We start from the raw sequence: 16718 nt of genomic DNA on the forward strand, positions 1-16718 counted from the left end.
ATCTATTTTATTGACGATAAAAGCTTTGCTTTGGTGGCTCAACATTTAATTAATTGAGAATTTGAATAACATTTTATGAGCACATGACTGTAAAGAAATTAACTGTTAATGGTGCAACAAACTAGCATGTCTAAGAAACTTGTGATAAAGCTTGATATTAGACCAAAGACCCAAGAAATTCCATCCAATCTCTGCAGTTTTGAGTTATTGGTGAAAAATACAAAAACTGCTTTACATTACAGCTTTGAACTTGGCAAGAGAGTAGTGTTTAGGTATTCCAGTTGGATCATTGTCTTTTGTTTAATATTTTTCAGGGATTGGGTGAGTGAAGTGGAAAGGATATTCGTCAGAAGTACAAAACGCAAAGTATCTGGAGGAGATTTTGCTGGATCGTCATCCCCACTAATAACTGAATCTGCACCAAACTCTCCTGCTTCTACCCACTATGGGTTAGCTTCCATGCCGTTTGTTCTTATCATGAGATGTTCAGACTTTTGTTGTTGGTTTTATGTTGAGATCTGGTAATGAAGTACTAACAATGCTCTTAGAGAAGCAGAAGTTGAAAATAACATGCACTTTGTAGGTCAGAACTCTTTACTTAATTTTTTTTCTTAGGGATGATCCTGAACATGAACGATCATATAGATCATGGAAAAAACCCATCATGATTTTGTGGAATGAAATTGCTGCACACAAGTTTGCGTCCTTATTTTTACGACCCATTACTGATGATCAGGCTCCAGGATATCACTCAGTGGTGTACAGGTAAGGAAGAAATTATATATTTTTTCTTTATTCTCTTTGAACTGTTCAGCAAATGCACCGTAAGTTCTTGATTGTGTTATATATGTTTCTTGGTTTGTTGACTGCAGAGGTTTTAGAGTAGATTGTGTGAGAGATAGTAGAGGCACACAAAATATAAACCTATGAAAAAAATGTAATGAAACTACTTGTGATTCTTCATTAAGTGTAAGGGACATCAACTTGGTTGGTAAGATTTTGCTTTTTCATCATTATATTAACCTGGATAATGTTCTATCACTTTGTGGTAGACTGCCTTTTTTGCTGGGATAATATCTTTGCATCATGTAGCTGCATTTGCTAAGGAGTAGTCCTCTCAAATGTAGGAAGTAAGGCTCATTTTTAGCCACATTCCAGAAAAAATAATTTATGCCACAGACAAAAGCATAGAGAGCAGCGTAAATTTGTTTCCTGTGCTTTTAATTTTTCTCTTGAGCAGCTGACTCTTCATGCTTCCAGAGGCATTGTTCAGTTAACTGTTGGCAGGCTTTACTTTGTCTCTTGTCGGTAAAGCTTTGCTCCATGTTACTATCTATGAAATGGCTCCCTTTTTCCTTTCTTGCTCTCACCATTTGAAGTTCATTTGTACTCAGTTTATTATTTTATTTATCTATTTTTTAATTATTATTGTGTCTGTTTCATTCACTGTAGCAACTGCTATGTCTTTCTTTCAGGCATCTCATAGAACTTTAGTGAATTGATTTTGCATCTTTAGAAATATAGTTTTTAATTTTCTTCTACTCATTTAATATATAAAATTGTCAAAACTTGTGTATTTCCCAGGCCAATGGATCTTCAAACAATCAAGAGGAACATAGAAAGTGGAGTAATAAGAAATACAGCTGAATTTCAACGTGACATGATGCTGATGTTCCTGAATGCAAAAATGTACAACACCAGTGACCATAACGTCTATCATATGGCTCACCAGATGATGAAAGATACCGTTAGCACCATTGAGGTCTGTATCTTTGTCATTTTATTTGATTTTTTTATATGGATATAATTAGATTGACTACATATAGAGGCAATTTCAAGAGCCTTTCATCCATTTTTTTTTTTCTTTCCATCAACAGGAATTCTTGAATACACAAATGCTGGCACGAGCAGAAGAGACCCCTCAGAAATCCCTACGGCGGGAAACTCGTGAGTCCTCAGCGAAGAGAAGTGATGATGATCCGAAGAGGAAATCAAGAGACAGTCTCGATGAGAAAGGTTTGAAGAAAAGAAGACTGTAATTTTCTTCTTTTTTGCTCTCGGTGGATAATTTGAATTTTCTTCATTTTGTATCATTAGTGGATAGGTTCAAGAAGTGCAGTTGGTTATTCTTCATCAGGGAAACACTAAAATTGTCTGTAATTTTGTAAAATAAATATGTGAAAAGACACTGTAGTTCATTACCTGGATTTGATTTTTTATGTTTTGGAAGTATTTTCTTAATCACACAGGCAGTAGTAATAGTATATATAAAATTATGTCCCTTTAAGAATCTAAAATTTAATTGTGATAAGTGAAGTTGCAAGTTGTTTTGAAAAGGTGTAAAAAAATATTACATATTTTAAAATAATATCTTAAAAGTACCATAAATGTTAGTGTACATGAGTGTGGCACACTTGGTTTTGTTGAAAATCAAATATGATTTTATAGTCTGCAGGCTGAATTGAAGGAACAGATATTTTGGGAAAGTTTATTGTTTCACCAAACATCAAGCTTCATTATCAGTATTTCATGATATTCTTGACAAGAGGATAAGTGAACAGTGAAACAAAGTTTCATTTCATAAAAATAATGCAGCTATTATGATAAAGTTAAACTTGGTACATATTTTCTGATGATACTGGACACATTTGGGGGTGAAAAAAAGAAGTATTGAAATTTAAAAATAAAACATGTGTGTTGCTTACACTAAATGGAATGGGCTTATCACAGAGATAGAAGCAATAAAATGATTTCTTTACTCTAGTATTTAATTAAATTAGAGTTCTTTGCTCACATTCATATGATTAAGTTTCAAAGTCATTGTAATTTCTGATTTATATGATTCATAAAGTTAAAAGTAAACATGTATTTGACAAATTTAGAAATATTAATCCAATGACTGTGAATTATGTACTGTTCCCCAAGATGGCTTGACATATAGCTCAGCCACCAAGGAATCTATCAGTATGTCCTAGTGACTGTGCCTGATTTCTCCATTCCTTGATGCTGTTATTATTCTTACTGATATTATGATGATTAAATTCTTATTAAAATGTTAATAACATTAAAAACAATAAAATAATAGAAATGTAGCTTTCCAAAAATCAAGGAAAAGGGTAAACAGGTGAGAAATGTAGGACTGACTCCTTGGTGACTAAGCACTTGTAGAGCCATCTATTTGTAAAGGCAATAGATGAACTTATATTACAGTGGGCATGACATGTATTCTTGCTATCTGCACAGACTGGGTTAACCTTAAATGCAAAACTTTCCATAAAACAGTTTAATGTTATTTAGGAAGCTCCAGGGTTAATTTTAATTTTCTAGCCTGATATTCAGAAATCTGCTATCTTATAAACTCAAAACTATGAAAAATATTGGAGTACTGGTTGCTAATGATTTCTGGGTAATTCATGTTTTTTATGATTAACATTTTTATGTTATAAAGTACAAAAAGAGAACATTAGCAATATTCTTAAGTTTTCAATGTGTGTGTGTGTGTGTGTGTGTGTGTGTGTGTGTGTGTGTGTGTGTGTGTGTGTGTGTGTGTGTGTGTGTGTGTGTGTGTGTGTGTGTGTGTGTGTGTGTGTGCGCGTGCGTGCGTGCGTGCGTGCGTGCGTGCGTGCGTGCGTGAGAGTGAGTGAGTGAGTGAGTGAGTGAGTGAGTGAGTGAGTGAGTGAGTGAGTGAGTGAGTGAGTGAGTGAGTGAGTGAGTGAGTGAGTGAGTGAGTGGGGGTAGTGGGTGAGTGAGTGGTGTGTGGTGTGGGGTGTGTGGTTGTGGGGTTGTGTGTGTGTGTGTTTTTTGATATATATATTAAAATTTATATAATATTATATAAAATATTATATATATATATATTATTTTAAAATTTTATTCCAAAAAACGATACATATATACACGGGGCGTGAAAAACACACAAAACAAATGCACGCACACACACAAAGGCACGCACCCCACACACACACACACACACACACACCCCAACAAACACCCCAAAAAACCCAACAAACACACACACACACCAAAAAACAAAACACACACACACACACACCAAACACACACCCCACCACAACAAAAGATTCAAGAGTGGGTAAAAATTTAAATTTAAACCTTGGGGGGGGCCCAAAAGGGGTCAAAAATTTGGTCCAGTGTATATATAATATTTGGATGTGAAAATTTTTTAAAATTTTCCAATAATGAAACATATTTTCCCTTTTTTCTAACATTTTTTGGGGGGAAAATTTGTGAGTCATAAAAATAATACTAATAACCCAAATGTGGAATAAAAAAAAGTGTCACAAAAACATATAATTTTTTAAACTTATAAAACTAAGGTTCAGAGCAGAAAAGACAAGAAATATTTTTTGAAAAACCTAACAAAACAACAAGTTTGGCACTTTTCCCCTTTCTATGAATTTACAAATCTACTGACTAAAACAATTTTTTAAATTTTTTTGGGCACACCCCAAAATTTCCTTTGGACTCTTTCTACAGCGGTTTGTACACAAAACCACACACACACACCCACACACACACCCACAAAACCATACACAACACACCCCCAAAAACAACACCACACCACACACACACACCCCTCTCTCTCTCTTCTCTCCCCTTCTCTCTCTCTCTCTCTTTTCTCTCTCTCTCTTTTCTCTCTCCTCTTTTCCCCTCTTCTCTCTCTCTCCTCTCTCTATAAATAAAATTATAAAATATGCATAAACAATACTAATACATAAAACATATACATACATATAAAATAACAATACATACATATACATACACATGCTAACATACATGCTACACATACATGCATTCACAAACACACACACACAACCACACACAAAACAAACCCACACACACACACACACCACACACACACACCACAACACCCACCACACACACCACCCACAAAACCACACACACACACCCCCACACAAAAACAACATATCCCTTCATTTCTACATTTTCATTATTATGCAGAAAAAAAATTTTTTACTTACGCACGGCAAAATCCTTTCTCTAAAAGGGGCTTGGCAACCATTAAGCAAAAAAACTAAAAGAAACCCGACATCAAGGTAACAAAAAAAAACGGGAAAAAATAAAATACAGGAAAAAAAAGGAAAAGCAGAAAACAAAAGTTGTTTTAAAAAACTACAGTCTTTGAGGTATTTTGTTTGAAATGACATCTGGGGCCCCAACCACCAATTAAACTCTACTGCATATAAAAATATATATATATTTTAATATATATTTTATATATTTTTATAAAATTATATATATATATATATATTATATATTATGTATTGATGTATGTATGTATGTTGTATGAAATAATTAAAAAAAATAAATGTACAAAAGACATAAAAAGGTCATACAGAAATGGTAATTAAATTCGGGGGGTTAAAAGGGGCCCAAAAATTAGTTAACGTTTAACGACAAATGGAAGAAAAAGGGGTTTAAGAAGAGAAGGAAAAATGTGTTTATGTTTATAGATATATACCCTACAGCTTTTAGGGAAAAAAAAGATTTTTGGTACTTAAGGGCTTTTTTTGGGTTTAAAAAACGGGGGCGGGTTTTTCTGGTGGTTTCCCTTCCCTAAATTGCAAAGAAAGGGATGATTTTTTTTTTTTTAGGATAGGGTAGAAACAAAATTTCAGCTGATGTTTTGTATCCCCTCCAGGGCCCATATGAAAACCCATAGGGGTTTTTAAACAGTTCAAGAAGTTGAAAATCCTTTAAGCATCCAAATTTAAAAAAAACAGCATTTTTTCCCCATGTTTTTTTAATTACTCTTTCAGTTTTCCATGTTTTTGAAATTTCTCTTTTTTGGAAAAATCTGACTGTCTCTTTTTTTTTTATTTTGTTTTTCATTTTTTTTTTGGGTTTAATCAAATTTCTTTAGCTTCAAACCCAAATAAAAATAAAAATATCTACAAAAAGCCCTCTTTGAGGGACTGAATTGGTTAGTTTAGAAATAAGGATATAACACCCTTAATTATCCAATTGGGAATTAAAGACCTGCAGGCATTTATTTTCTCTCCGTTTTTAAATATTCTTATAAAAAAATTTTTTGTATGAACGACTGCTACAGGGTAAATAAAATTAAAAACAGGTTTAAAAAAAATTTTTTGGGAGAGTTGTGAATATCAAAATGGAAATGAAATCTATTTACTGGAAATTTTCAATAATCCTGAATATTATAAAGTTTGATTGTATGAGAATCCTATGTAACTACCCTATGCTTTCTTTTTTTTTGGCGGAGGGTTTTTTCATTTTAAAATTTCTTTCGAGGTATGGTCACAGTGGGGACAAATTACCATTATAAAAATTTTATAAAATTTGAATTTCTAGCAAATCACTCCAGTTTAAAATTTCCTAACCACTGTGAAAATTTCTTTCCCTTTTTTTCTCCCAAAAAATTTAAACCCAGAAAAAGAAAGTGCCCCATTAAGTCTACTTAATCTATCATCTACTATTTATCTACTATCTTTTATCTATCTAAAATCTTTCAAATAATTTATATATTATATCTATTATTATCTAAAATAAAATTATATATATATATATATATATTTTATATTATTTTATATATATATATATATATATAATTTTAATTTTAATATAAAAATTATATATAGATAGGGTTTTTGCTTTGTCTTGTTTTTTAGAAAAGCCAAAAAATATACCCCCTAATAAACCCACAGGGTTTTAAACAGGAACCTTGTTTAAAAAACCAGGCACAAGTATTTCCCCAAAAAAATCAATGTCACACTGGGTACATTCGTAATTTTTCCTATATAGAAAGCCAGGGCCCCCAAAAAAAAATTTAAATTTTGGTCTGAAATCCCCCAAAAACCTATATATGAAACTCCCCATCCCAAAAAAAAACGGGTTCCATTTTTTATAACGGGAAACCCAAAAATTTAATTGTAACTCTTTAAAGGGTGAAAAATATCAAATAATTAGTGTCTTCCCTAGCCCTCAGTGCTTTTTCCGGGACATGGGCCACGATGATACTTTCCCCACCCCCCCTTTTTATTTGGGGAAAAATTAAGGGCAAAAACCCCCCAAAAGGTCCATGAGTCAAATTTCCCTAAAAGAGCTTTTGCACACCCAGGAGCCCACCCCCCGCCACCCCCCTTTCCCAGTAAAAATATCTCATAACAATTTCCCCCCCAACCCTAGGAGTCAGCCAAATTTTGGGGAATAACATGATGCCCACGGGTAAACCGGCCCCAAAACGGGTTTAAATACACAAGAAAAAAAAAATTTAAATTAGCAAAAAATTACAAAATCTTTTTTTGAAAAATAATCAAAATTTAAATAAAGCTGATCAAGAAAATTTGAAAAAGGGTAAATTTTAAAATTTCTCCAAACAATGGTAACCCTATATCCAAAAATGGTTAAATAATGAAAACTATGAAAAGGGGGTGAGTATTTAAAATAAAACTAAATGTATGGGGCCCCTTTTTTACGTTTATGCTTATGTAATCAAAAAACAAATAATGATCAGTAAAAAACCATCTTCTCACCCTTTTTTCATAAAATCAGTACAGGAACCCTTTGACCAAATTTCTTTGTGAGTTGGATATAAATTTTTGGGCACGGGATTTTTTTCCCCGGGGCTAAAAAGGGGCTTTTTTTTTTTTTTTTTCTTTTCTTTAGAATAAATGAAGACATATTTAAATACATTTCTTTATAAATTTTCCCTGAATGACTAGATTTTCCCTTAAAACCAAAGCTTTTACCAGGTGTCCCACATGTATGAAATGCACCCTGCAAACCCATCCTTTCATGAAATGAAAAAAATGAGAAAAAAAGGGAAAAAAGGAAAATCTATACGAAAGTACCACATGATTCAGAAGAAAAAAAAAAATAATCTGGTTCCCTTTTCTAAGCTATATATTTTAATAAAATTTCCCCAAGATTCAAAGAAATAAAAAAAAGTCACGGGACTTTTTTGTAAACCCACTTTTTTTTAAGTTTGTGTTTCCTTTTTACATAAAAACAAAAAAATAGGGGATTTACTTTTAAAACCAAAAAAGAGATAAAAAAAGAAGAAAAAAAAAATACTGTATAGAAGCCCCCTAAAAAATAAGAAATGTGGTGGTGGGGTCAAGGGGGGAATGAATTAAATGTCTAGATTTATATTTTAAAAAACGCCCATTTATCCCTTTTCTTTAATTTTTTGAAGGAAACCATAGCACTGCTTAAATAAGGCAATTTTTCACTGCAGGGCAGCAGATATATCAAAGGAATCCCCAAAATATGGTCATGTCAAAGACAAAAATTTTTCCACTGATATTTCTACGGGTTTTAATTAAAATTTCCCTTTTGTGAGCACCCACTTAACTTTTCCATATTTTTACTTTTTATTTAAATAGCCCAAAGTTTTCCCTCTTGAAAAGTTTTTTTTTGTGGGAAAAGTTTTTTTAAAATTAAGAGACAAGGTAATATACGATCATAATATGTATCAAAGGAAACAATGGTTTTTAAAGCACCCCACCCCCTTGCGCCCCTGAAAATTTCCCCCTGTAATTTAAAAAAAATCCAAATTTTAAAAGGGACGTTCTTCACAAAAAATGATGTTTTTTTTAAAGTTCTTAAACATTTAAGTTCAAAAACTTTGGGCAACTAGCTATTTTTTCTTGACTATCAAAAAAAAAATCATAATAAAATATTTCCATTATATTATATATATATATATATTTTAATAATTTTAATATATATATAAATATTATTATATATATATTTTCCCTAAAAATTGAACTTTTCCTAAATTTTTGCATATAAAAGAAAAAAATAATATCCCCCATCAGTTTTTAAAATTATGAAAAACCATATAAAAAAATGAGTCCTCTAATGATTGAAGTCACCTGTCAAGAAGAGCCCCAACAGAAAAAAAAGGAAGAAAATCTTAAAAATTTTCCAAAACCCCTTTTAAAATTTCCCATATCCTAAAAAATTTTAAAAAAATGTGTAAACCCTTTAAAATAAACAAAACCCTTTAACAGAAAGATTATAATATATAAAATATATGTGTTTGTGTGTGTATGTGTGGGGTGTGTGTGTGTGTGGTGTGGGGTTGTTGTGGTGTGTGGGTGTGTGGGGTGTGTGGGGTGTGGGGTGTGTGTGGGGTGTGTTTGGTGTGTGTGTGCGTGTGGTGTGCGTGGGCGTGTGCTGTGCTTTTGCGTGTGCGTGTGCGTGTGGGGTATTGGGGGTTTTGTAATATATATATTATATATATATATATATATATATATATAAAATATACTAAAAAACACACACACACACACCCACGCACACGCACAGCACACGCAAAACGCACACGCACACGCACACGCACAGCACACACACCCACACACACACACACACACACACACAAAAAACACACCCACACACACCCACCCCACACAAAACACAAAACACACACACACACACACACACCCACATACACACACACACACATATATATATTATATATAATCTTTTTTTAAAAGTTTTTGGGTTTTATGTGGGTTCACACATTTTGTAAGATTTTTTAGGATTGAAATGAAAGGGGGTTTTGGGGATTTTCAAGATTTTTTTCCGTTTTTTCTCTGTTGGGCCTATCTTAGACAGGTTACTTTACTCATTAAGGGGGGCCTTTTTTGTAATTGTTTTTCATAATTCAAAAATGATGGTGTATATTTTTTGTTTCTTTTTATATGCAAAAATTTTAGGAAATGTTCAAAAATATAGGAAATAAATAAATATATATATATTATATATTATTATAAAATATATATATATATATTATATATATATGGAGTATATATGTATGATTTTTTTTTTGATAGTCATAGAAGAAAAGCTAGTTGGGAATGTTTCCCGAAATTGAAAGTTTAAGAAATTGAAAAAAACATCAGTATTTTAAGGGAAAAACGTCTTTTAAGTTTGGTTGTTTTATAAATTACAGTTAAAATTTTTTTTTAGTGGCTGCAAGGGGGTGTGTGCAAGCAACCATTTGGGTTTCCTTAGATCCTATTATGATCCCGAAAATTACCCCTTTCCTTTATTTGAAAAATCTTGGGCCCACAAAAAGACTTATTTAAGAGAAAATCCCTTTGGGGCCTTTTTAAAAAAAAGTAAAAAATGGTAAAAGTTTAATGATGCTCACCCAAAAAGAGGATTTTCAATATTATAGTAGAATATATCAGTGAATATTCTGTCTTTTTACAGGGCCCAAATTTTTAGATTCACTTTTTATATCTGCGGGAAAGCAGTGAAAAAATTGCCTTTTAAATTTAAACCCGGCTTTTGGGATTCCTTTAGAAAATTTTGAGGTATAGTCAGTTTGTTTAGATATAAAAAACTAACATTTTAAATTTATTCCCCACTTTACCCCATCCACCCCATTTCCCTTTTTTTAGTTTTCTTTTTAAAGTATTTTTTTTTTCTTTTTTTTAAAACTCTTTTGTGTTTTAAAAAGTAAAAATTTCACCCATTTTTTTTGTTTATATGTAAAAAAGAATCACATATTAAAAAAAAATGGTTGACAACCCGTTTCCCCCGACTTTTTTCATTTCTTTGAATCTTGAGATTTTATTTAAAATATAAGGGTTAGAAAGGGAAACCAATTTTTTTTCTTCTTCTGGAAACAGTGGTACTTTTTGTATAGAAATTTTCCTTTTTCCTTTTTTTAAACATTTTATCATGCTTTAAAGGATTTTTGCAGACTGCTATTTAAAAACATGTTGGGGACACCTGGTAAATGCTTTAGGTTTTAAAAAAATAATCAGTCTTCAGGCAAATGGGTAAAGAAAGTATTGAGTATGTCTTCATCATTACTAAAAAAATGAAAAAAGCACTTTTTAGCCTTTTTGAAAAAATCAGTGCCCAAAAAAATTTTTTTTTCCAACTCACAAAGAAATTTGGTCAAGGTTACATGTAGGGTTTATAATAAAAGGTGAGAATGAGTGTTTATACTGGGTCATTATAGTTTTTGATTACATAAGGATAAAAGTAAAATGGGGCTCAAAATATTAGTTTTATTGAAAAACTCAACCCCCCTTTTCATAGTTTCATTTTTTTAAAAACCCTTCAGGATATATGCCTTTTCCATTTTTTGGAGGGAAAATTTTTGGGCTTTCTTTTTTCATTTCCTTTATCAGCTTTTGTTATATGATTATATTTTTCAACCAAAAATTTTGTAATTTTTTGTGCATAATTAAATTTTTTTTTTTTCTTGGGTTTAACCTGTTGGGAAACCCCGGCCCGGGGACCTCATTTTTTATTCAAAATTTGGCCCGACTCCCAGGTTGGTGGGGAAATTGTTTGAGAATTTTTACTGAAAAGGGGGGGGGCGGGGAGTGTCTCACTGTGGGGTGCAAAAGCTCTTGTAGGGGGAAATTTAAATCTGGACCTTTTGGAAGGGGGTTTTTTTGCATTTTTTCCTCAAATAAAAAGGGTGGAAAGTATCATCAGTGGCCCATGTTTTTTTTTGGGGGGGGCACTGAGGGCTAGGGAAGACACTTATTATTTGATATTTTTCACCTTAAAAAGTTATAAAATTTAAAATTTTTGGTTTAAATTATAACAAATGGAACCTGTTTTTATGCCCCTGGAGTTTTTAAAATTATAGTTTGGGAGATAAAGACTAAGATAATTGTTTTTTGGGGAAAACCCCAGGCTTTTCCTAAAGGGAAAATTACAGAATGTTTCCCGTGTGACATTGATTGTTTTTGGGGAAGTAATTTTTGCCTGTGTTTTTAACTAAGGTTCCGATTATACCATGTGGTTCATTATGGGATAAATTGTTGGCTCTTCTAAACACAAGACAAAGCCAAAACCCAAACAATTTATATATATATATATATATATATATATATATATAAAATATATATATTTTAATTTTATATATATAAAATTAAAATATATATATATATATAATATTTGTAATATAAGATAAAAGATATATAGATATATTTAAAATAGATATAGTAGATAGATAGATAGATAGATAAAGAAGATAGATAGATATAAGTAGACTTATATGGTCACTTTCTTTTTCCCGGATTGGGCTTTTGTGGGAGAAAAAGGTAAAGTAATTCTCATCCGTGGTTAGGGGAAATTAAATTGGGGAAATGATATTGTAGAAATTCAATTTCCCTATTTATAAATGGTATAGTCACCAAATGTGGGCCATACCTCAGTGAAAATTGGAAAAAGAAAAACCCTCCGGGAAATAAAAAAGATTTTTGCTGAGTTACCCTAGGGTTCCCCATACAAATCAAGACTTTATAAAGATTTTAAAGGGTTAATTTAAGTTTTTCCCGTAAATAGAACATTTCCATGTGATATTTCCCAAATCCCCAAATAATTTTTTTTTAATCCCCCGTTTAATTTTTTTTTACCCTGTGCAGTAAAATTTCCCGTACAAAAAAAGTTTTTTAATGAATATTTTTAAAATCAGGAGAGAAAATATAAATGCCACCCGGTCTCAATTTTAATCTGGGTAGTAAAATGTTATATCCTTTATTTCTAAAAAATTTAAACCCAAAATCCCGTCTCAAAGATGGGCCCTTTGTAGATATTTTCATTTATTTTAGCTTTAGAACTATGAGTTTGATTATCCAAGAAAAAAAGAAAACAAACTAAACAAAAAAAAAAAGTCAGATTTTTCCAAAAAGAGAAAATTTTAAAAACATGGGAAAACTGAATGAGATTTTTATTAAAGACATGGTTTAAAAAATGCTGTTTTTTTTTAATTAGGGTGCTTAAAGGATGCAACTTCTTGAACTGTTAAATTTCCCCTATGGCTTTGACATATGCCAGGGGGGGGATACAAAAAATCAGCAAAATTTTGGTTTTTACCAATCCTAAAAAAAAAAAAATCGTCTTGCTTTCAATTTAGCAAAGGAAAACCCCCAGTAAACCTGCCCCGTTTTTTAAAAAATAAAAGACATTAATACCAAAACTCTTTTCCATAAGTGCTGTATGAATAAAATCTAATCTATAAACACATTTTCCTTTTTCTTCTTAATCCCCTCTTCTATCCCTTTTTTCCTAATCGTTAAATAATTTTTTCCCTTTTTAACAGAATCCATACCCTGCTGTATGACCTTTGATGTCTAGTACATTTTTTTCTTTTTAAATTTTTACATTACAACAACTACATTTCATACATACAAAATTTATATTTTATAAATATTATATATATGATATATAATATATTAAAATATAATATATAAATATATAATTATGCAAATAGAGTTAATTGGGGTTGACTCCGAAAGTAAAATTCAGCAATATCCCCAATGTGTATTTATTTTTTTACAAAATTTTTTTTGCTGCTTCCCCTTTCTTTCCCGTATTTTTGTTTTTCCCGTTGACTTTGTTTCCTTGATGTACGGTTACTTATAGTTTTTTTGCTTTAAAGTTGCCCAAACCATTTAGAGAAAGGATCTGCCGTGGTAAATAAAATTTTCCTTCTGCTAATAATGAAAATGTAGAAAAGCATTTCTTGTGTGTTGTGTGGTTTTGTGTGTGTGGTGGTGGTTTTGTGGGGTGTGTGTGTGGTGTGTTTGTTGGGGGTTTGTTTTGTGTGTGTGGGTGTGTGTGTGTGGGGTGTGTGTGTGGGTGTGTGTGTGAAGGGATGTTGGGGTATGCATGTATGTGTATGCATGTATATGTATATGTATGTATATGTATTAAAAAAAAAGTTAAATTTTGGTATATGTATATTTTATATATGTATATGTATATTGATATTTTAAAATTAATATATAAGGGGGAGAGAGAGGGGGAGGGGAGAGAGAGAGGGGAGAGAGAGAGAGAGAAGAGAGAGAGAGAGAACAGAGATAAAAAGGAGAGAGAGAAAGAGAGAAGGGGAGAGAGAGAGAGAGGGGGTGGTGTGGGGTGTGTGTGTGTGTGTGTGTTGGTGTGTTGTGTGTGGGTGGTGTGGGGTGTGTGTGTGTGTGTGTGTGTGTGTGTGGTGTGTACAAGCAGCGTAGAAAAAGTCCAAGGAAATTTTTATGTGCCAATTTTTCAAAAAGTTTTTTATAGCATAGTATTTTTAAATTCCCTAGAAAAGGGAACAGTTTTCCTCTTGTTGTTATTTTGGTTTTCAAAATATATTTTTTATTTTTTTTTTCGGGCCCGGTAAGCCCATTAGGTCTAAATTTAAAATTATATGTATTGTGACACTTATTATTTTTCCCCATTTTTTTTTTTTTTTAAAAATTTGTTTTTTATTTTTTGACTCACAAATGTCTCCCAAAAATGTTTTTGAATTTAAAAAATATATGTTCATTATTTAAATTTCAAATACAATTTTTACATCCAAAAATTATATATACACCGGACCAGATTTTTTTTTTTTAACCCTTTTGGGCCCCCTTTAAATTTTAAATTTAATTTTTACCCCCTCTCTTTAACTCTGTGTGGGGTGTTGTGTGTGTGTGTGTGTGGGTGTGAGGGTGGGTGTGGTGTGTGTGTGTGTGTGTGTGGGGTGGGGTGTGTGTGTGGGGGTGGGTGGGGTGGGTGTGTTGTGTGTGCGTGCATTTGTTGGGGTGTGCGTGCATTTTGTGGTGTTTTTGGGACGCCTTGGGAATAAAGTATATGTGGTGTTAAAATATATATATAATATATAAATATTAATAAATATAATATAAAAAATATATTTAATATATATATCAAACACACACAACCCACACACACACACCACACACAACCAAACCACCACTCACTCACTCACGCCTTTACTCACTCACCAGCACCAAATCACTCACTCACCAATCACTCCCCTTACCCTCACTCAATCACTCACTCACCCCACTCACCACTCCCCTCAAAAGCCCCAGCCAAAAGCACGCAAAGCCGCACGCCGCAAGCCAAACGCACACCAACCCCACACACACACACACACACCCCACACACACACCCCACACACACACACAAACACACAAACAACACACACACACACACACACAAACACCACACACACAATTGAAAACTTAAAAAAATTGGGTAATGTTCTCTTTTTTACTTTAAAAACATTAAAATGTTAAACATAAAAAAAATGAATTAAACCCCGAAATCCTTAGCCCAAAAAAAATTTTTCCCAAAATTTTTTATAGTTTTGAGTTTATAAGATAGCAGATTTCTGAATATCAGGCTAGAAAATTAAAATTAACCCTGGAGCTTCCTAAATAACTTTAAAAATGTTTTATGGAAAGTTTTGCATTTAAGGTTAACCCAGTCTGTGCAGAAAAGCAAGAATACATGTCATGCCCACTGTAATATAAGTTCATCTATTGCCTTTACAAATAGATGGCTCTACAAGTGCTTAGTCACCAAGGAGTCAGTCCTACATTTCTCACCTGTTTACCCTTTCCTTGATTTTTGGAAAGCTACATTTCTATTATTTTATTTTTTTTAATGTTATTAACATTTTAATAAGAATTTAATCTTTCTAATATCAGTAAGAATAATAACAGCATCAAGGAATGGAGAAATCAGGAACAGTCACTAGGACATATGATAGATTCCTTGGTGGCTGAGCTAAAATGTCAAGCCATCTTGGGGAACAGTACATAATTCACAGTCATTGGATTAATATTTCAAAATTTTGTCAAATACATTTTTACTTTTAACTTTAGAATCATAAAAATCAGAAATTACAATGACTTTGAAACTTAATCATATGAATGTGAGCAAAGAACTCAAATTTTAAATTTAAATACTAGAGTAAAGAAATCATTTTATTTCTTCTATCTCTGTGATAAGCCCATTCCATTTAGTGTAAGCAACACACATGTTTTATTTTTAAATTTCAATACTTCTTTTTTTCCCCAAATGTGTCCATATCATCAGAAAATATGTACCAAGTTTAACTTTATCATAATAGCTGCATTATTTTTATGAAATGAAACTTTGTTTCACTGTTCACTTATCCTCTTGTCAAGAATATCATGAAAACTGATAATGAAGCTTGATGTTTGGTGAAACAATAACTTTCCCAAAATATCTGTTCCTTCAAATTTAGCCTGCAGACTATAAAATCATTTTGATTTCAACAAAAACCAGTGTGCCACACTCATGTACACTAACTTTATGGTACTTTTAAGATATTATTTTAAAATATGTAATATTTTTTACACCTTTTTAAAAAAACTTGCAACTTTACTTTTCACAATTAAATTTTAGATTCTTAAAGGGACATAATTTTATATATACTATTACTAACTGCCTGTGTGATTAAGAAAATACTTCCAAAACATAAAAAAACAAATCCAGGTAAGAAAATACAGTCTTTTCACATATTTATTTACAAAATTACAGACAATTTTAGTGTTTCCTGATGAAGAATAACCAACTGCACTTCTTGAACCTATCCACTAATGATACAAAATGAAAAAAATTCAAATTATCCACCGAGAGCAAAAAAGAAGAAAATTACAGTCTTCTTTTCTTCAACCTTTCTCATCGAGACTGTCTTTGATTTCCTCTTCGGATCATCATCATTCTCTTCGCTGAGGACTCACGAGTTTCCCGCCGTAGGGATTTCTGAGGGGTCTCTTCTGCCGTGCCCGTTGTGTATAAAACCTGTTGATGGAAGAAAAAAAAAAGGATTAAAGGCTCTTAATTGCCTCTATATGTAGTTTTTTCCCAGCAAATCTAATTGTAAAATTTAAATTTCCAAACATAGGGAATTTTCCAACCAATTTAAATTTGAT

The 16718-nt window shown here is 32.0% G+C and overlaps 1 protein-coding gene across 1 annotated transcript; it reads left to right on the forward strand.

Moving 5' to 3' along the window:
* The first annotated feature begins 111 nt into the window (after positions 1 to 111).
* LOC119571567 (bromodomain-containing protein 8-like) lies at positions 112 to 2186 on the forward strand. The gene is made up of 4 exons (XM_037918814.1): positions 112 to 449; positions 616 to 765; positions 1585 to 1762; positions 1878 to 2186. Exons 1-4 carry the CDS (start codon positions 127 to 129, stop codon positions 2037 to 2039), a joined length of 813 nt encoding a protein of 270 aa, XP_037774742.1. The 5' UTR covers positions 112 to 126; the 3' UTR covers positions 2040 to 2186.
* Positions 2187 to 16718: the final 14532 nt, after the last annotated feature.

This window comes from Penaeus monodon, unplaced genomic scaffold (genome assembly GCF_015228065.2).
Source record: "Penaeus monodon isolate SGIC_2016 unplaced genomic scaffold, NSTDA_Pmon_1 PmonScaffold_6914, whole genome shotgun sequence".
NCBI lineage: Eukaryota > Metazoa > Arthropoda > Malacostraca > Decapoda > Penaeidae > Penaeus > Penaeus monodon.